Source organism: Melospiza melodia, chromosome 4 (genome assembly GCF_035770615.1).
Source record: "Melospiza melodia melodia isolate bMelMel2 chromosome 4, bMelMel2.pri, whole genome shotgun sequence".
Taxonomy (NCBI): domain Eukaryota; kingdom Metazoa; phylum Chordata; class Aves; order Passeriformes; family Passerellidae; genus Melospiza; species Melospiza melodia.
The window spans coordinates 91,252,395-91,279,725 of NC_086197.1; the positions used below are offsets into that span (position 1 = coordinate 91,252,395).

Consider the following 27,331-nt stretch of genomic DNA (forward strand, 5'->3'; position numbering starts at 1 on the left):
TAATGCCTTGCATAGAATTCAGTTATCTTATTAGGGATCATCTTAGCCCCTGCACAGTTATCTTTTATTTTTGCAAGGGTTTTTTTGACTGGGGGTTTTGGTGACTGAGTAAACAGCAGGAAAACATGCCTTGAAAGACATACTGTTAGATACGTGGATTGAGGGTTGTGAATAGGAAGGCTGAAACTCCTGCAGTAGATTTTTAAGCTGCTTATTTTTAAGGTTAATAGTGTTTTCCCAGACCATTTAAGATCTTGTTTTGTTAAATCATGCATGGAAGAGCCTGATAGAAAATTGACAAATATTACAGGACACTAAATTTTTATTTTCATTCTGCATTCCTGATCTACCTATCTATGCATGTTCCATATCATCAGTTACAGCTTTTTGAATGTGAAGTGTAAATTTTATGTAAGGAATACATAGACTTTTTTTTCTTTTTTTTTTCTTTTTTTTTCTTTTTTTTTCTTTTTTTTTCTTTTTTTTTTTCTTTTTTTTTTTCTTTTTTTTCTTTTTTTTTCCTTTTTTTTTTAAGTACAAAGGCCCTTTTCCCTTTTACCCTTCTCTCCCCAGCACAGCATGGTCCATGGGGTTGAGATTTGTCAGCCTGAGGTGTTGGGTGCTGCTCAGGAGTGCCCCAACAGGGCGCTGCCACACCCAGGTGTCACACTAAAAGCATTTCAAACTAAAGCTTGTGCCTGGGAGCCAATGACCATAAAAAAACTACTCAAATTTTAGTATATACAATAAGTGGTCTTGTAATCTTAGCTTTGTTTGTCCTATTGCCTCCTTATTCCTTCATATGATTGACTACACCATTTTTCCCCCAGATATTGGGAGAATGTCACATAGCACTAAGAGAGCTGTAAGTGTCAAAGTTCATTTCACCCAGACAAATTTTTTTTGCCCTACACTTCAGAAACCCCCTGGAGTCTCTCCATTCCTTCCCTCTTGCAAGCCCCAACACACCAAGGGCACAATTTCACAATTTCACTGCAGTATTCCCACCCTTCTGGCTGACAGTGTGATACATAGATGCATTTTGGTTGCTGATGAGCTGCTGCCTCCCATTTTGATGTCCTGTCCCTTATGACACCCTTAACTATCTGTTCAGTGGGAGTATTTTGCACACAGTGCCTACCTGGCATCCAGATAAAAACCATGGAATAAACAAATATTTTTTCCAAGTGGTGACATCTGGCTTGTTAGCTGACTTGGCTCCCATCTGCTTTACAGCCTCCATTGCTAATGATTGTGCAACCATCCCAGGGAGCTGTTCTGGGTCAGACACTTGGAGATCAGATGGGCTGATTCACCCTTCTGCAGAAAGGGTTTTTTGCTCTTTGGTTTTGCTTTGTAATGATCTTCACATTTGGCAAGAATAAAAGAATTTTCCACAGGACTGTAAATCTCTTCACCTCTGATGCTTCTGTCTAGAGTTTTACTGCCTGAACACTGTCTCCAACAACAGAGCTGCAGCAAACAAATAGAATTTACCTGGCTAAATGGAGTGGTACTGTGAGCCTGACTGTCTAGAGCTGTCTGTGGGGTTATCTTAGCAATGAGATTGATGAGGATATTCTGCCTTGTCCTAGACCCTATGGGTACACAAAACATTTCAAACAATAGACACAGATTTTGGTAACAGAACTGGAATGCAGCTGGATTTAGAATCCAGATTTAGAGGAGGATTATGATATTGTGCATGTAACAGTGGGTGAGGGAAATTGGAGTCCTGTCTGCATTTTACTGGCTCTGGCTGTAGTGATGTAGCTTGTCTGTGGTTTTACCATAATTACTGCAAATTAGAACAAAATCCTCTAAAGCAAAAAGAGTTGTCCTTGCAGAGAATTATTTGCATGGCAAAAATGCACCTCAAAATTTATGTTTTAAATAAAGACTATCTGTGTCAAGAGAATTAATGAGGCCTGATTTTCTACCATGCTAATTTAAAACTGGCCAGGAAGCAATGAGAAGAATGGCATTGCCAGCTTTCAGCACACAAAATCCCATCATGGGGTTGAGTCCAGTTTCTCTGCTCTGCTCAGGTGCTGTTTTTGGTGTGCAATGGAAACAACCTGTGAAGAATGTGTAGATTAGGGGGTGATGGCATTCTGAGTCATCTCAATGCTCTTTACCTTAGTTATGACCTAGAATGCCTGAGACATGCAGTGAAATCTGGGGGGTGAGCAGCAGGACATTAATTGAAATTAATTGTTGTTTATATATAGCACAATAGTGTGTATCTAGGAGAAAATGTAAACTACTCTAAAACCACAGAGTCATAACAATAAACACAATCTCAGCAGGGATACCATGGCATTACTGCAGATTGGGCGGAAAAAAAAACAACCTAACAATATTTTGGAGCACAGGGATGGAATAGTACTTAATTCAAATATTGCTAAACAGGGATGCTCCAGACTAATCCAGAGTTCTGTCAGTAAAACCAGCAGGATTCTGTCTCAAGGAGTTTTGTGGCATTAGAGGGGTTGCTGAAAGTAGTTTTGGGAAAAATTGAAGACATGGAAATGTGTTCATGCAGAGACTCAGATGCAGTAGTTGCCATGGTTTACAGTAGAAAGGAACAAGAGAAGGTAGGGAAGTGATAAAAGCACAGGGCAGGTTGCAAGAAAAGCAGCTCAGGAACATTTTTCTTCACCACTTCATTATGTGAGAACAAGAGAATATTCAATGAAATCATAACGTATAGGTTCAAAATTAAAGGGTTTGCTTCACAAAATGTTCAGTGAGCTCACTACGCTGAAAACTGTTTACATCAAGAATTTAAGGATATAAAAAGGATTGCTGATTAAGGAGGATATAATAATTTTATTACAACCTAATGCTGTATTTTAAATCTTTCCCTAATTTCTAGTTACAATAGGCCAAGGTAAGATCTGATGTAAGGAACAGCTTTGCCTGCTATGGATATTTTGCAACTTTTGTGGGAGATGGAACTGCTAACTTCTCACACTCACTCTGAAACACATTTATTAGGCACAAGATTAATAAACCACATCACTTTCTTCTGTCTTGGGTCTTTCAGCATTTACCATGCCCATGTTTGGTTTCTCTGGAAATATTGCTTTATCAATAAGCCTGGAATAGGGACCTAACTGAAAATGCCATTAGCTAAGAGGTGCAAATTATCCTGACTGATCTTGTGCTATCAGAAGATGATTACATTTCTTTTTTATCCTGTGTTTTTTTAAAAGGCTAGTTCAATTTTATGTACAACTTGGAAGCAAGAGTGTTGGTAACTCCTGCAACAGACCAAGAGCCAGGAATGAAGGTAAAGCCCCTTTTCTTTATTATAAGCCTTTTACATTTTGCATCTTCTGCAGTGTTTTTGCATTTACAAAATCAAGAAGATTTTTTTTTCATATAAATCAATTGCCTCCTCAGTTTTCATAAATGTTGAAGAAAGTTATTTACTTTTGATGGACTTTTCTAGTTATAATTAGTTACACCAAACCTACTGGTGATCCATCTGTAGGAGTGAGTAACTGTGGGAGCTGTGATGGTCTAAGAAAGACAGCATTTACTAAGCAAGCTGTAATAGCTTGTATTAAACTACTTTATAGTGTTGGAAAACAGATAAATTTACAAGTCCACAGGACTTTTCATAAGGTCTGAAATAAAAGGAATGAAATTCAAGTTCGGGATAAAGTGGGCAAACTCCATTTCTGACCTGAGAACTTGTTCATCTTCTCAACTACACCAGTGGGTCTAATAAAAAATTGCCTTCCAAAACAAACTTATGCATGTTTTACCCAAAACACAAGATGATAAAGTTGCAGCTGAAAATTTATTTAGTCTGAATAAATTCATTTCTCCCAGATGCCTCCTCTCTTATTTGATCCACATGCTTAAAATTACTGTGGTGGAGGACTGATACTTGTGTTTGGGAAGGATCAGCATTCTGGGAGCAGATTCCCATGTAAAGTGGTCTAGTTGCATGAAGTCAGACCACTGACATGAGAGATGAGAAAATTTAATTTTCCTCTCAGTATAAAGTATTTAACATCAGTGGATTGTTTCCTGATAATTGGCATTTACATTGACTCACTCCCTGAGGAAAGCTGTCATTTTGCAGCACAGATTACACCAAGGGTTTGATTGTCCACTCATTTGCTCCAAATGAGACACCAAATAAGATACCAAAAAAAATCCGTTGTCTTGGAGCATGCATCAATATAAAAGAGTTTTAAGAGAAGAAATATACACAGATGCTTCTTTCTTGTATTACCCCTTTTGATGAGCTTTGCTGGGCTTCTGTTTTGTCCTAGTATGTGCCATACTGTATGCATGATACAAAGACTATCTTAAATTTTCTAAATATTGTGATAATTAATTTCCAAGGATGCTGTGAGCTTGCATACATAGCAGGAGGATTGTAATCCCAGCTATCAGAATTATAACTTAATCTTTCACATAAAGTGCAAGGATACCCAACATGAAATAAATACTATGTTTAAGAAAATCACATTATTCCTATCATTTATGTGGTGTGATCATTAGTTTCCCTGAGGGTGTAAAAGATTTGATCCTTAGAGTTTGGTGAAAACAGTGAAGATGGCATGTGGCCGCTGGTGACCCAGGTCACCTTTGTGTCGGGACCCAGGACATTTCTCTGGCTGCCCTGGGTGATTCAAAACCCTGGCAGGGGCTCAGAGACCTTGGCATGGAGTCAAAGACACCTGTGCCTTGGATTTTAACCCATGGAAACCATTACCAACTTTGTGTGAAGAGTTACAAGCCACAAGAGTTTGAGTAGAATGATAGTTAATTTGTCACAAGGTGAAAAAGTAGAATTTTGGGGTTTTAGAATGGGGATTCAAGAAGCAAGATAGAGGAATCTGGGTGTGTCCTGTCCTTCTTCTCCTTCTTCTTCTCCTCTATCTTCTGCTGGGATGGTGACACTTTTTGATTGGTTTAGAATAAAGACAGACTGTCTAACATAGGTGATAGATATTGGAAAAATAATTGTAAATAAAGTACACGTAGTTCTTAGTATACAAAGTTAACACCACCCCAAGGACAGTCACTGTGCCATAACCCAACCTGCTGGACAGATCTGAGCTGGTCAGAGAAAAAATGTATGAGATAAGAGAAAATAAACAATCTTGAAAAGCAGAAGTGACAAATCTCAACTTCTTCTTCCGGTGTGGGGCTGGGAAAAAAAAGCCTTTCTAATACCTCGGGGGTCATCTCAACCAGAGAAACCTGAGGCCTTTGCAGTAAGAATTTGTGGACAGAAATCTCCTGGGCCAGGAGTTGCACAGAGGGTGGGGCATACACATGTCGCATGCCTGGGTGCTGGGTGCGAGTTGGCAGCTCCAGAGCACAGGGTGTGAGCTGCTCCCTCCCTCCTTGCTCTGCACAGTCTCACTCACTGCCCTTGCTTGTTTTAAATGCAGGACTGGTTGTTCAGTACACGAATGACAACGGCATCACCTGGAGCTTGCTGCGGGAGCTGGACTTCATGTCGTACCTGGAGCCCCAGGTGGTCTCCATTGACCTACCCCGGGAGGCCAAGACCCCCGCCACCGCCTTCCGCTGGTGGCAGCCACAGCATGGTGAGCAGGGACAGCCCAAAAACTCATTGAGCAGCTCTGCACATCCCACATGTCAGGGCTACTCAGTGTAGAGATGTTGGGTAGAAACCTCAGCTCAGGAAAAACACGGTATTTTGAACGGTTGGATGTTGTGAGAGCATGTTTGGGCTTTCCTGAGTCACACTATGGCCGTGATTTTCTTCTGTAGCACCAAACTGATGAGTGGGCTTAAGAGTAAAATTGCTTAAGAGCTAAATTTAAATCAAAGATGCTGAGATGGCAGGAGGGAGGAGTGTTACAGGGCTTGCAAGGGTTTTTCAGGGTGAAGAGAGAGATGAGAATCTTGACCTCATGTTCAGAAGGCTTGATTTATTATTTTATGATATATATTACATTATTACTGTGCTAAAAGAAATAGAAGGAAAAATTCTCAGAATGCTAGCTAAGCTAAGAATAGAAAAGGAATGAATTATAAAGGAGCTCTCTCTGATTCTGTCCCAGAGAGAGCTCGATCTTTGATTGGCCCTTAATTGTACACATCCAACATGGGCCAATCACAGGTGCACCTGTTGCATTCCACAGCAGCAGATAACCATTGTTTACATTCTTTTTCTGGGGCCTCAGTTTCCCAGAAGGAAAAATCCTAAAGAAAAGATTTTTATGAAAATATGTCTGTGACAGAGGAGGAGGAAAAAAATTACATTTTAATAAAGCCTAAATAAGATCAAAGTTTTTACCTGAGTATAGAGTGACCTGGGATGCCAAATGCCTTACACTGTCTCATTTTTTTCTCTGTTTTGGAAGTGTAGGCATAACTTAGCCTTGAATCTGCCTACCTGGTGGCTTCCATCTCACTATTTTAATATTTCCACATTCCAGAACAGGACCCCCTGCTCCCACCATTTCTAGTGTCCCAGAGCCCAGGTCCCCTGCCCCTGCAAAACCTCTCAGCCCCTTCCCACATCCTCACCTGAAGGTTAAACCCTGGTGCTGACTGATTCCTACAGCCACTGTGAGAGCTCCCACCTCACACGGGGACTTATTTCCACTACTAAAAGGGTCCTGATTAAGTCTTACCTTTGCACAAGGAAGCAGCTCCTGGATCTGCAGGAAATATAAGGCAATATTAAGAAATATAGCAAAGTACATTTCAACAGCAATTCCTTGGGGAGCAAAGCACATAGCTTACATTCAGGTAAGTATGGTATGCAGCTTCTTAGACATCATTTATCATTTTGATGGATGATTTTATTCATAAATTTTCTTGTATGTGCTGGACTTAATTGTCCTCACTAGGTATGAGAATAGACAAGACAAGAGGGATGTGATTTAGTTAAGAAGACAGTTCCTTTGCCAAGCAATTACTGGTGCACCACAGAGCATCACTCTGTGATGATCATTTGCATTGATGAGTGGTGCAGTGTCCAGCCTGTTGCTCCCTATACTTGCCTTGGTGGCACCTGGATGACATCTGTCCCTGCAGGGTCATCACTCTTAAGGCCACTGATATCAGCCCTGTGGCTCCCAGTATAAACAAGGTTTTATGACTGGAAGTTGAAATATCACCTTCCACACTGGCACCTACACCAGACAACCAGTTCTGGTCAGAGATGTTAGTTCCATCATGGACTATCCTCTGTCTGCCATTCCTCAGTGCAGAGTGGCCCCATCAGCCATGACCCACGTTCCTCTTGGTGGCAAGGCAAGAGTCCTGGCACATTGCTGCAAGCTCACAATTTATTGTAAAGGCTTTCCTTGCTCTCCCTCCTGTGAGGGCAGCAATTGTGTAATAAGAGGTTCTTTTCAGCATGCCAGTAGAAAGGTGAATTGAAGTGAAGGCCAAAGAAATGGGCTGCAGATGATGAAAGTGAAATGCCTGTAGGCTGGAGAGCAAGAGGAGAGAGATTTCCAGGAAGGAGAACAGCACTTCTCTAAATATTATCTATATGCAGAACCTTCGGCATTTTCCTTCATGTGCTATTCACTTTGATACAAAAGCTATTTTGGGAACTAGACAGAGCCTTTCCAATTTAGCTGTGGGGAATAGCAGGAAGGTTGTGACCCATAAAATGAAAATCCCCAATCTAGGGGCTCAGGGACCAAACAGAGGGAGAGCATATGATGGCAAAGGGAATGAAGCTAAAGTAATGAAGAGGGAAATACCTGTGTTCATCTGTAATAGAAACATGCTCTAGTGTCCGGGTGCATCCTTGAGCAATGTTTTAGTCTTGTTTAACAGCACTCAGTCTGTGTGATTGAGTGCTGCTCACTGAGTGAACACAGCATATGGGCATTAAAAACAACTTAGAGGGACTCCACTAACGTGTCTGCTCTGGTTTTTGTAGGGAAGCATTCAGCTCAGTGGGCTCTGGATGACGTGCTAATAGGGATGAATGACAGCTCTCAGACCGGCTTCCAGGATAAATTTGATGGAACTGTGGATTTACAAGCAAGCTGGTACAGAATACAAGGAGGTCAAGTAGACATTGACTGCCTGTCTATGGATACAGCTCTAATGTTCAGTGAAAACATTGGTATGTGTCATCAAACATTACTACATTTTGTATGAGTCTATTTTATAAATTACATAAAGATTGAGTTTTACAAGATGGGAGGTATAGACAAATCCAGTTATTTAGAAATCTGTAGGGAAAAGAAGGCTGGAAGAAGGTGGAGATAGAGGTAATAAATTGGAATGACAGTATTGACAGCATATGCCGAAGGTACACTTTGTTGTTATTGTTGTATCTGTTGCTGTTATTATATTTGTTGTTATTTTTGTATTTGTTGTTATTGTTGTATTTGTTGTTATTGTCATATTTGTTGCTATTGTTGTATTTGTTGTTATTGTTGTATTTGTGGTTTTTCTCTCTTTGCTCAGGAAAACCTCGTTACGCTGAGACTTGGGACTTCCACGTGTCAGCCTCCACATTTTTGCAGTTTGAGCTGAGCATGGGTTGCAGCAAGCCCTACAGCAATTCCCATAGTGTCCACCTGCAGTATTCCCTAAACAATGGGAGGGACTGGCACCTGGTGACAGAGGAGTGTGTCCCCCCAACCATCGGCTGTCAGCAGTACACCGAGAGCTCCATCTACACTTCAGAGAGATTCCAAAACTGGAAGAGAGTTACTGTCTACCTCCCACCCTCCACCAAGTGAGCACTGCTCTTCTGGCTATTTAGCATGACAAAGATTTTGCTGATCTAATTAGAACAAACATCCTCCAGCTTGGGAATGTTCTGCACGTCTTTTAAATTTTTAAATGTGTGTTGTCACGCCACCAGAATTTTACATTTCACTTCAAAATATTTCATCAGCTATAATGTGAAGTGTAGGGACTTAAGGAAGTTACAACGTTGATGAATGAATTCTTAAGTCTTCCCCATAATTTCTGACAGCAAGAACAAGAATGCTAAACCAGCTTTTCTAACATTTATGCAATAAGAAGCAAGAATAAATTCCCTGATCCATCCTTTCCTGCATTAGTGTTTTCTGTTATTGCACATTAAGTTGTCACCCAACATTCAGGCATGTCAGTCACAGCACTGAGCAAGTCAGAACATGTCACTGGATGTGCCACCTTCACCCTTTTGACCAGGAGGAGAGTTCTCCCAAGCTCCTCAGGATATCACAGGGCTGTAAATGGATGTGGCAGATGTGCTGGCATCCATCTCTCTAAATAAAACCATGCTCTAGTTTAGGAACAGCAGGTAATGAAAGTGACTGCTTACCATTGTTCTGAGTAGTTGTGTAATTCTTCAGAGCACCCTACATGTTACCTCTGTACATTTCATCACCCAGAAAATACAGTGGTAAAAATGGGCACACAGCAAATGAACTGGGCCTGGAGTTCACATCTTGGTTTCCAATTCCACAGCTCACTCCAGAGGGCCATACATCATCTTTCAAAGAATGTTTTTTCTCCAAAACTCTTCATTTGAGGATAACAAGGCAGTCAGCAGTGACAGCAGTGTGTATGCATGTGCATATTTGTACATATATATTCATACATTCTTATATATATATATATATAACCATTGTTTTTCTCTTTACACAACACTTTGTATAAATGAACTTCCATAACTTCTTACCTTACTGATGCAATTTTACTGTTTCCATTCTGCTAGCAACATGTGGAGCTGTCAAATGCTAATGGAACTGCTAATTTCTGCTCAACCACTTATTGATCAGCAAGTGTCTCAGCAATGTTCTTTCTTGACTTTCACTTTGGGCACCTTTCTTTAGAATATGCTGGAATTTTGCCTGAAAGACTAACCTGAGAAATTTAAACTTCCAGTTTCCACTAGAATATGAATCTTTTCAAAATAAGTGGGCCATGCTTATTAATCTGCTTTTCTTCAGAAGTCTGTGGGATTTTCTTTAGTGGATCTTTGTGGATCAGAATTTTGAATCCTGAAATAGATTTCCTTTGTTTTTAACAGCTCTCCCAGAACACGGTTCAGATGGATTCAGTACAACTATGCCTCTGGAGTAGATTCTTGGGCCATTGATAATGTGGTCCTGGCTACAGGATGCCCCTGGATGTGCTCAGGGCACGGCATCTGTGACTCAGGCCATTGCATGTGAGTAGGAAACTGCTGAAGCTGCTTCATAGAGAGGATGTGTTTTATCCAGGCCAGATGGATAATACCTTTTCTTCCCAATGTGTTGCTAGGTGTGACAGAGGGTTTGGAGGTCCTTACTGTGTCCCTGTCCTTCCTCTGCCATCTGTCCTGAAGGATGATTTCAATGGTAACTTGCATCCAGACCTTTGGCCTGAAGTCTACGGTGCTGAGAGGGGAAACCTGAACGGTGACACCATCAAGTCTGGGACAGCTCTCATTTTTAAAGGGGTCAGAGATTACTCACATTTTAAAAAAAATTTATGAAAACCAGTAGAGTCAAAAACAGAAAGTAAATTTTCTCTTGTTAGCCCCATGTGTTGATTTTGAAGTCTTTTGGCTAGAATTTAACATTTTGATTTTGCTTGTCTTTTCCTACCCTAAAAATGTGCCATGTTTTCCACAGTTGTTTTTTTATGAACAAATGGGTTTCATCTCTTGGTTGTTTATTATTTTGTTTGTGGTATAAACTCTTCATTGACCACCAGAGGAAAAGAATGAAATTCTACACTGAGATTCTTGAGGTGACCTATTTGGAAATATGGCACACAATACGATTGTCTTCAAGTTTCCTGATTGGCTCTTCAGTATTTTGAATAATACACATTAGTCAGGGCTGTAGTCTGTATCATCAATGTTAATGTAGTTTGCCTGTATTTTACTCAATTTTACAATTTTGATGTCTTCTAGTTCTTTAAAGACTTATTTTTGTTGACTGCAGATTTCAAAAGGCCAGGACATATATTTTCTGAATTTTTCTGTTCTTAACAAAATGAATAATAGATTTTGTTCACAAGCACACAAATTATCAGCTCACACAAGTCTTTATTTGACACTGTGAACTCACGTGCCCCCCCCCCAAAAAAAGTTAAATAATGTTTGGTGTACAAATTAATTCTTTGAAATATTTATTTGCAAAAGCTTGACTCCAGTTCAACCTCTTTAGATTATTTAAATCCCAAATCACAAAATGTGAGTTTTCTAAAATTTGCATTGCTTGTTCCTTTAGATTGTTCCCCTGGGGGAATGGGTTTGAGAAAGAGGGAAGCTCTGAGAGTTGGTTTTTGCCAGATCTCTGCAGAACAGGGACTGGCTCTGGCCCCAGGATCCACACAGCAGTGAGCTCATCAGTCGAGCTGGACAGGGTCTCAGGATCCCTCTGAGGTTTCCTGTGTGCTCCCTTTCCTTACAGGTTGCCCCAGAAGAGGATATTTGTACAAAATATGTTTTGAGATATAGAAAATAACTCTAAGAGAGGACTGTCCCTGCCTGGAAATTAGGGTGCCTGGCAACTGTACAGTTTGCACAACAAGTGAGTGCAGTAGCTTGGACTCAATGTCAGAGTCAGTGCTGGCAGATCCAATCACACCCCAGGGGTTCAGAGCACGAACTGAATGAGCTGTAACTGTGCCTGTACCTGCCCATGTAGCTGTGCCTCTGTCAGACCTTGGCTCGCTTTGCCAAGGCTGTCACTGTCCCCATTTTCTGCCTGGGAAAAGGAGTGGAACAGAGAACTTCCCCTCTTGCTGCCACCAGCAGGCAGAAGCAGATAACAGCCAAGCACAATAAGCTGCAGAACACACTCAGTCATGAGAACTTACATTGAATATTCTGCATTTGCAGGAAGGACTGAGAATGCTTGTGTCAAGAGATCTGGACTGCACTAATACAGTGTACATCCAGTTTTCGTTCAAATTTATTGCCAAAGGTAAGATCCTCATTGATTTACTATCACTTCTCTAGCTTTGTTAGTACATAGTAGCAACACAGAAAAGAATACAGATTGGTATTTTCCACTTCAGAGTATGGTAGGGATCAACAGTTTATGGTAGACTGACTATATGGGAGCTTGTTTGAAGTTCTGCATCACCCCTACCTTGCTCCCAGCCTACATGGCTGTCTGTGCAGTTCCTAAGGAAAAAGTGAACTTTAGTATCACCAAAAATAGCACAGCTAGTAAAGTCTTAGGCAGAAAAGAAAGAAAGGAGCTCAAGGTTTTATAGATATTTTCCATTATAATGGGAAAAAATTATTTGTCCAATTTTTTTTATGTAATAAAATTGTGCCTACAGTAAATTACTTAAGGGACTAATAGTAAACTACAGTGGTTTTCCTTTTCTAGCTTCAGTACACTGCATTAAAATCTCTTACCATTTGACTGCCTAGCAGGTAGCTTAGAGATAACTGAAACTCCATAATTCTGTTTAATTGATATGAAGAATAGTCAGACTTTGCAAGAGAAGTTTTACACATTGTTGTAAATAACCAGTGACAGTTCCTCCAGTACAAGGACTTTTAAGCCAATTATTCAGTCTTACCCTGCTCCAAGGCCCTGTCATCCTTGGCTTTAAAAAATAATTATATCCAAGTCTGGAGTGACATGATGGAGAACCACTAAACTGCTTGAAGGTTTGAGCCACTCCCATGCAATTTCAGAACTTTTCCCCAAATTTGCTGATAGAATTGACACTTCCAGGCTGAACTCTGAATGCTGAAAAACTCCTCTCACTCTGGTGTAAGGAAGATGTCCATAGTTTCTGTGGTAAGCTCAGTGCTCTGGGACTGGACTCTAACTGACTCAACACTTACCAACAGCTTGAAAATAGTTTGGAACCCTCTCTTTCTTCCTAAATAAGTGTATTAGCCAAATCTGTGCATGGATGAGTGAAAATATAGCTCTTTGTGAATTATTATTGATTTTCTTTAATGGGCATTTAATAATATATATTGGGCTATTCATTACTGGGCTTAGCGCTTTATCAAAAACATAACATCCCCCAAAATGATAACATGCCAAATATTTCATGTTTATAAGCAAAGTCTTTGTGAAGACTTCTTTTATGAAATTATGCCCTGGTAATATTTCTTCATATGATCCTTGAAAAAAATATTTAAAAATGAAGTGAGTAAAATATTGCTCTGAAGGCAGGAGTAGCCAAAGGTTCAAGCCTGGATTTTGACACTTGACCCACAAGCAGTAAGACCATGAAAGCCCAGGAGAAATTGCTCCTTATTGAATCTGTATTACTTGTTAGCCCTACAGCTGGATCCAGGACTTAGTCCCAACAAGCTCCCTCATGTTGGATACAAGTTGATATAGCTGGGCATATCTCTCAGCTGTGAGTGTTAAAAGCAGTGTGTTGTTTACTGTTAATTGCCACAGATAAGCTGAAATCAGCTCCTGGCTGCAAACAGCACCTCCCTGCTCTGCTCCACAGCAGTTGAGTACTTAGCAATGGAGCAGAGGGGAGCAGGAGCATCTGCACCAGGCACTTGGTTTCAGCAAATGTGGTTCATTTAACATGAGAAACATGGGAAAAGCTTGCACAGTAACACACAGTGAGTCAGGGATGAAGAAGCTGTCCCTTAGTCCTTTCCTTCTGCTGGTTCCTGACTGAGTTTTTGGGGACATGCCATCACTGTGCCACATCAAGAAGGGAGCAGAGAGTGTATGTTTGTCTGAGTGAGACCTCAGTTCAGAGATGCCATCCCTTGGACACTGGTATTCCTGGACAGCAAGTTAGGCATAGGACAAGTACAGGCTGGGGGCTGAGCTTTGTACAGCAACCAGCATCAAAAATGAGTGCTGGGCTCTAATTAGCATGTGTTAATAACTAGGGATGTAATGAGCTTTTGTTTTTTACTCTTTAAAGCTCTAAGTAAAAAAAAAAAAATAGGAGGAGCTGGCAGTTAGAAAATGCAAATTTTACTGTCAGTTCTGCTGACTTTTAGGCCCAGTTTAAAGCACAGAATATTGCTTTGTTGTTGTTAAAATATGCTAATAAATATCCTCAGTGCTCTCCATCAATCATGTTATTTCTGGGCATGAATATCCTGATCCCAGTGTCTGCAGTGAGAGCCATAGGCTCATAAATTTATGAGAATAGGGACTGAGTCTTTATCCTGGATGCTACAGATGGTGATGATAATGTCTTGTAGCTGGACAAAACAAGCAAATAAATACTGTATTACTGGAATATGTTTGTAGTAGGAGGAGCTGGTATGTTCTAATCTCAAAAAATGTAATGCTGAGATAGCTTCTTGTGTAAGTATAATTGTATGTATCATGAACAGTAGTGTAAATTTAGGCCCTATTTCATTTGCATTTTGCAGACAAACAAGCAAGAGAAAGCACAGAAAGTCATATGTGTACAATGTGTATTTAGCATCTCAATAGCTTAAGCTGTTGTTAAAGGAAGTCCATACTTTGTAGTGGGTGTCAGAGCAACATAATTTCATTTACACTTCCTTGAACTTACTGGATTTCAATGAACATAAATCCATGTCCTTTCTGCTCCAGGCACCCCTGAGAGGTCTCATTCCATCCTGCTGCAATATTCTGTCAATGGTGGCATCACCTGGCACCTGATAGATGAGTTTTACTTCACCCAGACTACAGATGTGCTCTTCATCAACGTCCCTCTGCCCTACGCAGCCCAGAGCAACGCAACGCGCTTCAGGCTCTGGCAGCCCTACAACAATGGTGAGCAAAAGACACATCCTGGGAGGCCAGGTCCCTGCTGGCACTGCTCAGCATCTCTAAGAGAGTGCATTTTCTTGAACTGAACAATTAGAGAGACTCTTAAATCATGGGGGTTTTGTCTTTGAACTCCTGCAATTAGAATTACTGCAGGATTATGTTTGCTGTTCTTAAAAAGCAGTTGAATGCTTTAAAGTGAAGTACCTTCACCTGATATCCCTGGACTGTGTGCAGAAAAGCATCAGCTTTGGCCCTGGAGGGAGTGGGAGATCAAGAAACACCAATAAAGTTAACTTCACTCAGGTTCTTCTCATTATTTTTAATGGGCATGATTCTCACTCACACTGAGGCCCCATTAGGATGCTCCAATTATACAAAAGTGTCCCAAGTGTAAATGGGAACTGGGCCTACCTTTCTCAGAATTAACTAGGCATTAAAAACCCATTTAGAAAGAGTATGTAGTGAGCAGTTAATCTTTTGATTAAATTGTGAAGGACTGGAAAACCACAAGAGGAGCACAGCTCCTTCCTCCTGATTACAGGAGATGTGCCAGCTGAAGGAAGCTCTTCTCTGCTCGCAGTTACTCTGAGCACAGTTCCAAGCAGAAACTGACATTAACAGCTCTAAAGAATTCCAGCAATCATTTAGACATGTTGATTCAGCAACAGTTTATTCCGTGTAGGCAAATTCCTAGCACACCCCTAATGAAAAAAACCCAAATTCAAATCTGGTCCTGACAATCCCGTTTCAGCTCGTTCTTCTGACGTGTCCTGCCTAAAACAATTATTTAAACTTTTCTCTGATGAACTCAAACACTTTTAGATAAATGAAAAAATGCTACACTGAAGATCTGTCAATTTAATCCTTCCTCTTCAGTTTGAGAATACCAATTTTCTGACGTATATGAATACATAATCCATTGGAGAGAAGGAAAAGGAAACTCTTCCCAGGCATACACAAGCTGCTGAGTGCAAGGATGTAGAATGAAATTGCACTTTCAGCCTGCTTTGACTGTGTAGCAACTACTCATTTAGATGATTCTTAATTGAAGAAGACAATGACAGAATTTCAAAGTAAATATGATTTAAATAGAAGATAATTGTTCAACACCATTGCTTTTCACTCTTTGTTTTGCTGTGCCTTCTATAAATTTTAGGGAATACAAGTTAATTCCATAAGTTCAAGCTGGAAAGCAGTATGGAAACTATTTTCATGGAAAGTGAAAATAGTTATCCCACACTTTTAGCACCCTCCTCTTCACATAATCCATAAATACTGGCTGCTGTCCTGCTCTCTAATAATATTAGTATTAGGTCTTAATAGGAATATTTCCATTCTCTTTGTAGGCAAAAAAGAAGAAATCTGGATTATTGATGACTTCATTATTGATGGAAATAACCTGAAGAATCCCATTATCCTTTTGGATACCTTTGACTTTGGCCCTAAAGAGGACAACTGGTTTTTCTATCCTGGTGGAAACATTGGGCTTTATTGCCCATATTCATCTAAAAGAGCTCCGTAAGATTCCCTCAGCAATACAATGGAGAGAAGTGACTTTGTAAAGTGAGTCTAAAGCTCTCCTCTCCTTGATTTTCAGGGAAGAAGATTCAGCTATGGTGTTTGTTTCAAATGAAGTTGGAGAGCACTCCATTACCACAAGGGACCTGAGTGTCAATGAAAATACTATCATCCAATTTGAGGTACTTGTCCTCAGAAAGTTATTTTGCCTTTTGCTTCATGTTCTTCTATATTCTGCCCTGGTGAATTTGCCCAGCTCTTCTGATTGCCAAATAGAGAAACCTGTCCAATTTCCCCTCTAATTGATTTGACATTACCCTCCCTCATGTGTATGTATCACGATGCTTTTAATGCACAGATAAGGGAAATTTCTGCCTCAAAGTCTTCTACTTTCTTGCCTAAATTACTACTTTGTCCATGCCTATATACTTGCACTGATAGCATTAAAGTCCATGTGCTATGCATTGGAGAGTCACAGCTGCAGGCAAGAGGACGAGCAAAATATGGTGAGAGTCCAAATTGTCACTTCACAGCCTGCTCCAGGTAAGAGTGCAGCACTTCCACAAGCTCACCAGTGCAGAGCTACAACTCCATCTGTGATAGTAAAAAATAATTTTTCCTGCCTTGCTGGCTTAACTGCACTATTGTACTTTCTCAAAGACAAGCTTCTGCTTTCCTTTTCCTTCTGCCCACATCATAGCTGGTCTAGATGAAGCTGGTTTTTGGCTATTGTGGCCTGAAGTCATCCTATTTTCTTTTTTAAAGAAAGTTCATTAATAAGGAGCATATTTTTGTGCTTCATTCTCTCAGTGGAAACAGGTGACAACACAGAGTCTAAACTAAACTGTATTTCTGACTTATCTAAACTGTGCATTGCCTGGGGCAGCTATTGATGGGAGTAACCAGTTAGTATTTCTTAGTTTAGAGAGGTCATTATATTGTCATTAAGAAACTGGAAAATAATCTGGCACATAAATTGCCATGTCACAGTTACCAGGCTGCTTTTAACAACTATGTGGCATGTTGTTGCATTAATATGAGCTACATAATAATCAGCAAATGATAGGAGTTTATAAAAATTACTGAAATGATACTAAGGGTTTTCCAAGAAAATTAGGTTTAGCTGTGTACTCATGCACTCTTCAATCTGTCATGCAACTAATTCATAAATTATTGAAGGCAAACCATTTCCTCTTTTAAAATATAGATTAGAGCCTGTAGAACAAAAATGTTTGAGGTGACTTTAAGATATTCATAAGCCTTGATAGCATTAACTCATAAAATCTACATGTTTACTTCCATATGTGGTAAGAACATCATTTTCAGCTCACGTTTTTGAGAACATTAGTGTAAATGAAGGAGTTATGCATAATGCAGTGGTTTCTCTCTGTGTCTCAAGAGTCAAAACCTATATTGGGTCAAGCATCTCTCTAAGCTTCCAGATGAGTAGACAACGCTTCTAGTCAAATGTAGGTTGATGGGACTCATGTGCACTGAAGAGTGATGAAGGAAATTCGATGTAGGATACACTTTCAACATTCATGCACAGTTCTAAGCATTACTGTGTTTTAGAAACAAATAGATTTTCTTAACAGAATAGAATGCTACAAAGACACTTTTTTTTTGCTAAAAAGATATATAAAAATATTAAAATGTTACATAGTTTTAATGCAGGCTTTGTAATCAGTACATCTTATTTTATATGACAGTCATTCTGTAAAGAACTAATTTGTCTTCTTTTACAAAAGCAATCTGAAATGATAAGAAGATCTAAATATCAGTGTAACAGGAAAACTAACTTGCACTGTCTCGGATTCTGTATTAAACAGTCTGTATTTTTTCAGTAGTAGAACTGGTTTTCATGTTCTGCCTTTTCTACTGTTCTTTTATATGAGGAATCTTGTGAGCACACCCTGAGAGGTCTGATACTGCCAAACCAAGACATTGCATCTAAATGCAGTCCAGCTATGATGCTCTAGGGCTTTGTCATTATACATGAACAAATAGGTAGTGACCATGAAAGCTGAATATATTGAGGTGATAAGCTTTGGTTTTGTTTTTTTTTTTATATGTAACATTAAAGAGGATCATAGTGTAGCTCAGCAATTAACAGCTCAACATTAACAAAAAGTTAATGCTTCACTTTTTATTTTAATATTTCTTCATTTAATAATGCACATTTTCTTGATGCTGGGATTACTTCAGCACCTGCCAGAGGACTGCAAGAACTGGTGCATTTAGTCCAGCAATGTTAGCAGCTATCCTTTCTAACTTTGGTTTTCTCTAGGTAGAAGTTATTGGGGAATTCTTATCACATTCATTTTATCATAACCCATGGTGTGATATACTAGTGGACAGGACAGTAATGTGCAAGAGTTCTTGTTCATGTGCATGTCCTGAGTGCATCATCCCTGTTGTGAAGTGGGTTCCCAAATCACCCTTTTCCTGAGCTAAACAAACACCATACCCAGTGGGGGAGGCTGAAGAATGACTGGGAGTCCCACAGTCTGCCCTGTGTCACCTTCTGTGTTTGGCCCCCAGATCAATGTTGGCTGCACCACTGACAGCTCCTCTGCTGACCCGGTGAAGCTGGAGTTCTCACGGGACCTGGGGGCCACCTGGCACCTGCTGCTGCCCCTGTGCTACAGCAGCAGCAGCCACCTCAGCTCCCTCTGCTCCACCGAGCATCACCCCAGCAGCACTTACTACGCAGGCACCACCCAGGGCTGGAGGAGGGAGGTCATTCACTTTGGAAAGCTGCACCTCTGTGGGTAAGTGTCCAGCTCCTGCTCCTGCCCAGCTGCTCGCTGCTTTGCTTTTATTTGTTTTTCACCCAGCACAAGGGTGGTGCATAAGAACTGCAGCACTAGAGCAGAACAAATGACCAGTTTTTCTCAGCTTTTTGCCCTGAATGTTAGCTAGTGTTCAGGTGATTCCCCAAATCATCTTGTGCCTAATGCTGATGTAGAATAATCACAGGCAACTTCCTATTACCTATATATTTCATTAGTGATAATTTAATAGAAGGGAGTTGCTTGTTGAAATAAACACAAAACTGACTGTTCTTAGCATGCTCTGAGTGTTCTTTGCAGAACTGCATCAGCCATTTCAATTCACTGATGATATTCTTGCATTAAATTTGAGCTTCATAAGAAAAATGCAGTAAAATATGAGCTAGTATAAGCTTGATTCCACTTCAGCATGAAGAAATGGTCTGATCTAAATAATGTCTCAGTCAATCAGGCTAGATGATAACACAGCATAGAAAAACAATATGTGCTAGCAGGCACAGTAATATGTAACTTTTCAAAGTAAAAACACTACTGTTTACTTTTTCAGGAATAACTGTCATCCAGCATCAACTTACTCTATGTAAAAGCTCACACCATTAATGATTAAACTGTAGCACGTATTAATGAAAATGAGCTATGCAACTATGAGACTTCATGAGTCTGTGCACCTATGAGACTGAGTATTTATGAAACTACTGCAGTCAATGGGTCCTCCACTAAATAAATGACCCCTGAAAGTGCTCTGAAAGTATGAAAAGACCTATATAAGGAATAAGAATCACATTTTGAAAGACTGATTGTTTAATAATTTAAGGAAATGTTTAAATTTTAAACCTGAGTTTTCTGGTTTATGACAGTTAACATTTCAAGCATGCAATAGGTAACCATCTCTTTCAGCAGCTCACTTGTACTTCCTGGTTTTGTGCAGAAGAATTATTTTGCCCTTTAGCCAACCATCAATGCATTCCTCCAAATAAAAATTTTGACTGTGCAGACTCCTAACTCATTTAAACCTTCCAGGATTTTGATTTAGTCCCCTGTTCCTGAGTACTTCTATCCTGTTTTCCTACCTTCCTTCCTTCCTATTCCTTCCCCAACACACCAGGCCAGGAGGCCATGGCTGACAGCCAGCCAAGCCCAGCAGTGCAGAGTAATTTACATTCTGTGCATTAAATCACTGGGCCAGAGGGCTGAAGGGGGATTTCTCCACCAGAATCTACTGGAATAACAAGAAAAAAATCCAAACCTTTCTCATTGTGTAATTCTAAAAAAATCCCCCAGCCTTTCCGTCCCCCAAGTGCCAAGTGGTTATATTTTAACTGAGGATGAAGACATTTTAAGTTATTTCCACTACATAGGTAATTTTAGAAATGAATATATGTTCTCAGCAGACAGCTGTCAGTAATAATTAGTATTTCCAGTTATGTCCTGAAGGAAAGGTCCAGGGCCTGTTGAGCCAGAGAAGAAAGCCCAGATAAGCAGTGGCTCACTCTCTGCTCCAGACACAAGTCATGGTTCGCCCTTGCCAGGAGGGCCCCTGAGAGGAGGAGCTGGCTTGTCTCAGGAAAAAAATCCAGCCTGTGGGGCAGAGGTTTACTCTCAAGAGGAGCTTACAGCACCTCCAGCCTCACACTTGTGTCCCTCCCCTTAGGGCACACTAAAGTCAATGATTTTGACTTCCAGCAGAATTCTGGTTCTTGGGCATCTTTCTTGTGACACTTAGTAATGTCCCCACCCATCAATTATTGGTTGTTACCTAAATCCCTTCACAAAAATTTCTTTTTAGCAAATCAAGGAAAATAATTTGTCAGCTACAATTACCTATGGAATTGATTTGCCTGCTGAATTTAGATGTCTTTAACAAGACACATTAAACACGCAAGGCAATTAAGTGCTTCTCCCTTCTCAGTCTTCTGGTTTCCTTCCTCCCTTAAAACGTTTTCTCAAATGGGAATAAAATTAGTCTCTCAAGTATTTTCCTCATCTCAATTTGTTTTCCCTCCTTCCCCAGTTGGTTCCTTTTTATATGCAGCATTGATGCAAGTAGCACTTAGGAGATGAATTAAAAATGACAGGACAGCACCCATAGGAGAACATAGTTTAAATTAACAACTTGCAAGATCAGCCTGGTTTAAGATTAAGCTGCCCGAAAGCAAGCTGAATACCTGGTGACATGACAGATCATGTTTTCTTTCTGGGTAATTGAGGGTGAGATCCTCCCACTCCACCCCTACAGGTGGTCTCCCTGGGGGCACAGTGGAAGCATGAATTAGAATCTCACTCTCCAGGAGAGGGTGAAAGTGGCTGGGTCTGACCCACACACTGTACACCAAAGCAGAAGGGAATCCACCAGACCACGGCCATTCATCTTCCCCATGAATGATGGAGTTAAAAGTAGCTGGATTTTAAATTTTGAAAATCATGCCTGTCATTCAGTTTTGAGATTACAGCTAATGAATAGTGTTATTTTTATTCCTGTCAGTACTTGGGTTGAACGTCAACATAAAGATGCATGAGGTACTGAAGGAATTAGATCTAGCAGTCAGTTTCTAGAATTAACCTGTTTATCAAGCCAGTTCTGACAGAAAGAATATTATATATGTGAATAGAATGTTATATATACATATAGAAATATATATTTTTATATATATAAATATATGTGTGAATATATATGTGAATGTATATGTGAATATACGTATGAAATACCAAAAAAAAGATGGAACTATAATTTAAAATAAGTACACTTTATGCCATTTTCAGGCTGGCGAGGTTCAGGTGGTACCAAGGGTTTTACCCTGCTGGGTCCCAGCCTGTGACCTGGGCCATTGACAACGTGTACATTGGTCCCCAGTGTGAGGAGATGTGCAACGGGCACGGCAGCTGCGTCAACGGCACCCGCTGCATCTGCGACCCCGGCTACTCGGGGCCCACCTGCAAAATCAGCACCAGGAACGCCGACTTCCTCAAGGATGACTTTGAAGGTATCTCTCTTGGGAGAGGGCATCTGAATGCTACCTGTCCATCTCAGTGCAACCCAGGGTTCAAGGGGTTAAACAGCAAAGCCTTGCTCACCCCTGCGTGCTTCTGGTTAGAATTTGTGCCATGGGGGTGTTCCCATGAACCAGGTAGTTCAGATGCCATTTTGCAAGTGTGGTTTGTGAATGCCTGACGATGTAATTTGGATTACAAAATCTTCATTCTCTCTCTCCTTTACAGGAAAGAGATACTCTAAATTCTCTACTAAGTAATGTTGTCAATTTTGGATTACAAAATCTTCATTGAAATAGAACTTCCTGAAACTCTACATGTAGAAAATAATCTTGGAAATAAGTAATGTTTTGATGGTAGTTTTGATGGTAGCACAGACAGAGCATTTGCAAGTGAGGCAGACAGCAGAGGGCTTTAAGTTCGTGTCATTTCTCACTACAAGGGAAATCTGACCCCCTCTACTACAGCAATCATGGTTTCAGAGCAGACCAAGTGTCTCAGGAATGGGAGCCAGTGCTCAGCAGCCACAGCAGACCCCAAGAGAGGGAAGGCAGAGGGGAGCTCCAAGCCTCACGCATGCCTGGGTGCACACAGCATCCCTGCACACAACTCTGAAACCCCTCTGAGGCTTCCCCCACTAGCAAGCACGGCAAGAGGAGCATGTTTTCATAAAGCAGCACCTGTGAACCAAACTCATCCCTTCACAGCTGTTCATTTTCAATTTTTCCAGCCCTTGCTTGCATGCTACCACTTCGAACCCAAAGTTTCTTTATAGACCCAAGTACGTTGTTGTTACCTTAAGATAAAAGATGAAAGGTGGAAAACCTTGTGAATAACTGGAAACAAAGGTCCCAGATCTCACAGTTCTGGGTTTATTTTGTTTATTTTGCTTTGGTTTGTGTCAGCTTTCTAGAATACATGGCATTGGAAACACTGAATATTTCTCAGTCAGCGTGGGATTTTTAATTTATGTCTCTTCCTCTGGAAGTAGCACTCTTGCAGCAGGAGCACTTCAGAGTAAATCATAAATATGTATTCACTGTGTATTCAGGTCAGCTGGAGTCGGATAGATTCCTCCTTGTGAGTGGTGGAAAGCCATCAAGGAAATGTGGTATCATGTCTGGAGGAAACAACCTTTTCTTTAACGAGGAAGGTTTACGTATGCTGATGACTCGAGACCTAGATTTGTCACAAGCCAGGTAACACCTTTCAAAAGTTCTTTCAGGATTTCATTGAGGAAATGCTATACTGAAGAATGATGCATATGTGATATTTCTCTAGCAAAAGCAAGATGACATATTCTGTGGTCCTCACACTAGCAAATGTTCCATTTTCACCACTGCCACCATGATAAATTCAATTGAAATTGAACTTTAATTGAATTAACCATTTAAATGTTGCTCTTTTTTTCCCCTTAAATAAGAAGTCTGGAAACTGATGCAACACTTTCAGTAGTTCATGCAAGCTTCTGTTTCCTAAATCCATAACATGAGAAATGCTCTGCTTTTCTTACAGTCTGGTGTATTATGAACCATTGCTGAAACAGGAGTATCTGCTGAAAGTATAATTCTTACATTTGTCATCTCATAATTCTTTCATTTCTGAAGCTTGTTTTTTTTCTTATTGTGCACATTTGTTTCCAATAATTCACTGAGAAATTCCCATCAAGCTGTCACCAGCTATTGAAAACTAAATATTTTAGTGCATTTACAGTTTATGGTGTATCTTTACAGCCTGCAGAGGAGACATGTGATGAGTAAGACATGCTAAGCAAGCCACATTAAAAAAAATTACACTAATATGAATTAAACACCATCCCAATTGTGAGCATGCTAACAAATAGGCATTGTTTTCTATTTGTTCTGTATTTTAGCTGATATTCTTGTATTATTACTTTGGGGAGACTGCATTTTCTCCAAGACTTTTTTTCATTGATCTCTTATAAACACCCTACTCCTTTCTTATGTTCTGTGGGAAACATTTTAACAGGCATTTTATCTGCTTTTTACCTGTCAGCATTGGTATTGAAGATTTAAATAATGGTTTCATTGTAAAGACTCGTGGTCAGTAGAAAGGCCTAATATCTAACCATTGTAGTTTTTAGATCAGCACTTAGCTACACCTCATTGATGTGTAATATTAAGGACCCTTGTAATTTGTAAGATTTCTCACAGCAAACATTTTTCAGAGTTTGATAAAAACAAACCCCAGCACTCAGCATTGATTCCTAGATGACTGAAGTTAGAGATTGTTTAACAAAAGATACTAAAAGTCTTGTAAGTCACTTCATAATTTAACTAAATTATGTTTTCCTTATTGCTCATGTTCAAAGAACCTTAATTTATTTATCTCTTTTCCATGATGGTCTGTAGCTGGATTTGCAAATATTGACCTCAAGGTGTTACATGGAGATAAATTACTTCTGTCTTAGGAAAACATAGCTGAACACTCAATTTCTTGTATTTATGGTTATGAAAAATAACAGTTATCAAGCAATAACTGTATGTTCTCTTCTGAACAGCAAGGCACACTGCAGTGGCATTTCTGGGAGCTGCTCCTTTGCCACCTAAAGTAATTACAGTGGGATTTTCTACATTTGCAGACACTTTGTCCACCACCTGCAAAGCACAACAGGTCTTGCTGTGACACAGATGTGCCAAGTTCTGCACAGGACTTGGGGAGAGGTTTCAATTTATGCCAGGAGTGATGAGAACAACTATTTTTTAAGGGTGCTAGACTCAGATGTCACATTAAAACTTCCCTTTTCTTTATGAGGACATCCCCTGAAAAGCACAGGCAAGCAGCTGTGTCTGTCAGTGCTGCAAGCAACACTCAGCACCTGGGCATTGAAATCAAGTGGTCTCTGCAATCCACTGCCATCACATCTGTGCCTTAAAGAATTTAACACAGGGACAGTGTAGCACCATCATGGTGATAGTGGTAGCTGAAACTGAACCACATCAGTAAGAAGAGAATATTTTAGGTATCACAGCTGATTAAATCCCTTTAAATTCTGAATTACTAGAAGAAAATCCACACATTTGAGTGTTAGTAGATTTGCAGAAAAACATTTTGCTTTTCCATATATGCATAGCCTTTTCAAAATATCTTTGGGATAAGAAGAGAGATATTTAAAATTATTTTTTAATCTGTTAGACATTTTTACTTATATTTGGGTGGGTTATTACTACATTAGTAAAATCTGAGATGTAAGAACAGCAATGCAAAGAAATCAGATGCCACAGAGACAAGGTCACCTGGGTTTATTTCCTTTGAATTATGTGGCCAGTGTTGGAGTAAATCTGAGAAGGCAGAAAGACTTGCCAGCAGTGAAGCAAATCCATTACATTTGATATGTTGATCCATGAGGGTACCCAGTGCTCCTTTACAGCACAAGCAATATGTTATGTCTGGGACATGGAGGTGGATATAATCTATAGCAAAAGCAGCTCTATCTAGTAGCAAGAGAAACTGTGAGTCGCAGTGAGGACTAGAATTAATTGACTTGTAAGTCTGGCATTTTATTGGAGCTTTGTCTGCCCAGCATCTCTGCAGCCTCCACTCCCAGCAGATCTACCTGCAGAACAAACCAGAACAAGATTTTTGATATAAAACTTCTTTTGCGCCATTTTATTTAACCGTGAGCCAGGCAGCACTACGGCAATAATAATTAGTACAGATAAAACACTCCAAAGCCGTGCAAAAGCTGTGCAAACATGAATTAACACTTGTGATATCCCTGCAAGTCCAGTAAGTAAATATCATTACAGCATGGCTCCCCCCACTCCAAGAGCACAGTGGAGCTATTTGTGAGCCTCGGCTGACGGGAGGGATTTCGCAGTTTGATACAAGTCCATTGTGCAGCTTTGGAGAAGCCAATTAACTGGGGGATGAAAGCACTGCTGTCCCTGGGTGGCTGGGGCTGGCTTCAGGGAAGCCAGCACATTTAAACGCTGTAATTTAGACAAATTTCCCAGGCTGACAAAATGGACAAAATGATCCCTGAAAGTGAAATGTGCTTTGTTCTCCCGTCCAGATTTTCTCTGGTTTATGCCAATGGAAAACTGGGATGCTTATTTTGAATTTAAGCATTTCAGCAAATTCGTAGCAAATTATGATCTACTTAGAGCACAGTTGCTTTTCTGCCACTAAAATCTGTACTCATGGGATACAGGGATAAAAATTTCACCCAGGATTATGTTTCTGATACTTGCAACACCATCTGCTGTGCAGACAAAAGCTGAAAACATAAATGACCAGCTTTGTTCAGCCTCTTATGCCTGGCAAACTACCACACAGGCAAAATGAATTTTTGTCATACCACCTGTCTGTCTAGTTATATTCTAGAAGCTTTGGAAAGGAAATCATAAGATCTCCTAAAGATGGCTCTTAAATAGAGCTAGAAAACACAGGGCTAGTCAGTAGACAAACTCCAAGGCTTTCTGGTTCCCTGTGTAGGATGTTGTCTGAAAATAGATCTTTCTGGTAAGTGGCAAGATTTTTCCTGTTAGATTTGTGCAGTTCTTCATGAGACTGGGATGTGGCAAGGGGGTGCCTGACCCCAGGAGCCAGCCTGTGCTGCTGCAGTACTCACTCAACGGGGGCCTCACGTGGAGCCTTCTGCAGGAGTTCCTCTTCAGCAACTCCAGCAACGTGGGACGCTACATTGCCCTGGAGGTTCCCCTGAAGGCTCGCTCCAGCTCCACCCGGCTGCGCTGGTGGCAGCCCTCCGAGAATGGGCATTTCTACAGCCCCTGGGTCATCGACCAGGTGAGCAACCCCTGTGGGTGTTCCTTCTTTTAACACGGTCTTAGACTGGATTCAGCCCTAATGTTTCCCTTTTTCTGGCATGTGTCGTTTCGCTGGAGCAAGCAAAAATGCTTAGTAGGAAGATATTTAGAGCACAATTGCTGTTTGATGAACTCATGATTTTAATGCACCGTTTTCATGGAGCGCTGATTGCCCCATGAATTTCCTAGAATTTTAATTCTAGGAAAGTATTTTACGTGTGTGTAGGGCCTCAGGTTCACATTGCAGGAGGCCTTACAACACAGAACGCAAGTCTGATTTCAGACTTCAAAAACCTTCATTTAAAATGTATCCAAATATGTAATTGGCTTGGTATTATGTAATAGAAAAAGCCTATAGAAAACTATCAATCTTGTGAATATCAATATCAATTTTAGGAAAATAAAGTTTAATATTTGGGATTTTCTGCTATAAAGATTAATATATTACTTTGTATGATTTGGTATAAATCCCAAATGATTTATCTCTAAAATTATTATGCACTAAGTAGTGCCATTGGGTTGTCCAAGTACAATTTGCTTTAATATTTATTACTTTTTTTTAAGAAGTAAGTTCAGATTG

At 40.2% G+C, this 27,331-nt stretch overlaps 1 protein-coding gene across 2 annotated transcripts in view; it reads left to right on the plus strand.

Annotated features, from left to right (window-relative positions):
- Window positions 1-27,331, plus strand: part of RELN (reelin) — a 283,671-nt gene that overhangs the window by 220,748 nt on the left and 35,592 nt on the right. For both annotated transcript variants that reach the window (XM_063155547.1, XM_063155546.1), the window contains exons 31-44: window positions 3,219-3,295; window positions 5,424-5,582; window positions 7,907-8,095; window positions 8,443-8,716; window positions 10,004-10,144; window positions 10,237-10,414; window positions 11,807-11,891; window positions 14,484-14,666; window positions 16,010-16,181; window positions 16,261-16,363; window positions 18,723-18,952; window positions 21,734-21,954; window positions 23,013-23,160; window positions 26,473-26,731. In XM_063155547.1, the coding sequence (XP_063011617.1) occupies window positions 3,219-3,295; window positions 5,424-5,582; window positions 7,907-8,095; window positions 8,443-8,716; window positions 10,004-10,144; window positions 10,237-10,414; window positions 11,807-11,891; window positions 14,484-14,666; window positions 16,010-16,181; window positions 16,261-16,363; window positions 18,723-18,952; window positions 21,734-21,954; window positions 23,013-23,160; window positions 26,473-26,731 (2,419 nt within the window). The remainder of the gene's footprint in view (window positions 1-3,218; window positions 3,296-5,423; window positions 5,583-7,906; window positions 8,096-8,442; window positions 8,717-10,003; window positions 10,145-10,236; window positions 10,415-11,806; window positions 11,892-14,483; window positions 14,667-16,009; window positions 16,182-16,260; window positions 16,364-18,722; window positions 18,953-21,733; window positions 21,955-23,012; window positions 23,161-26,472; window positions 26,732-27,331) is intronic.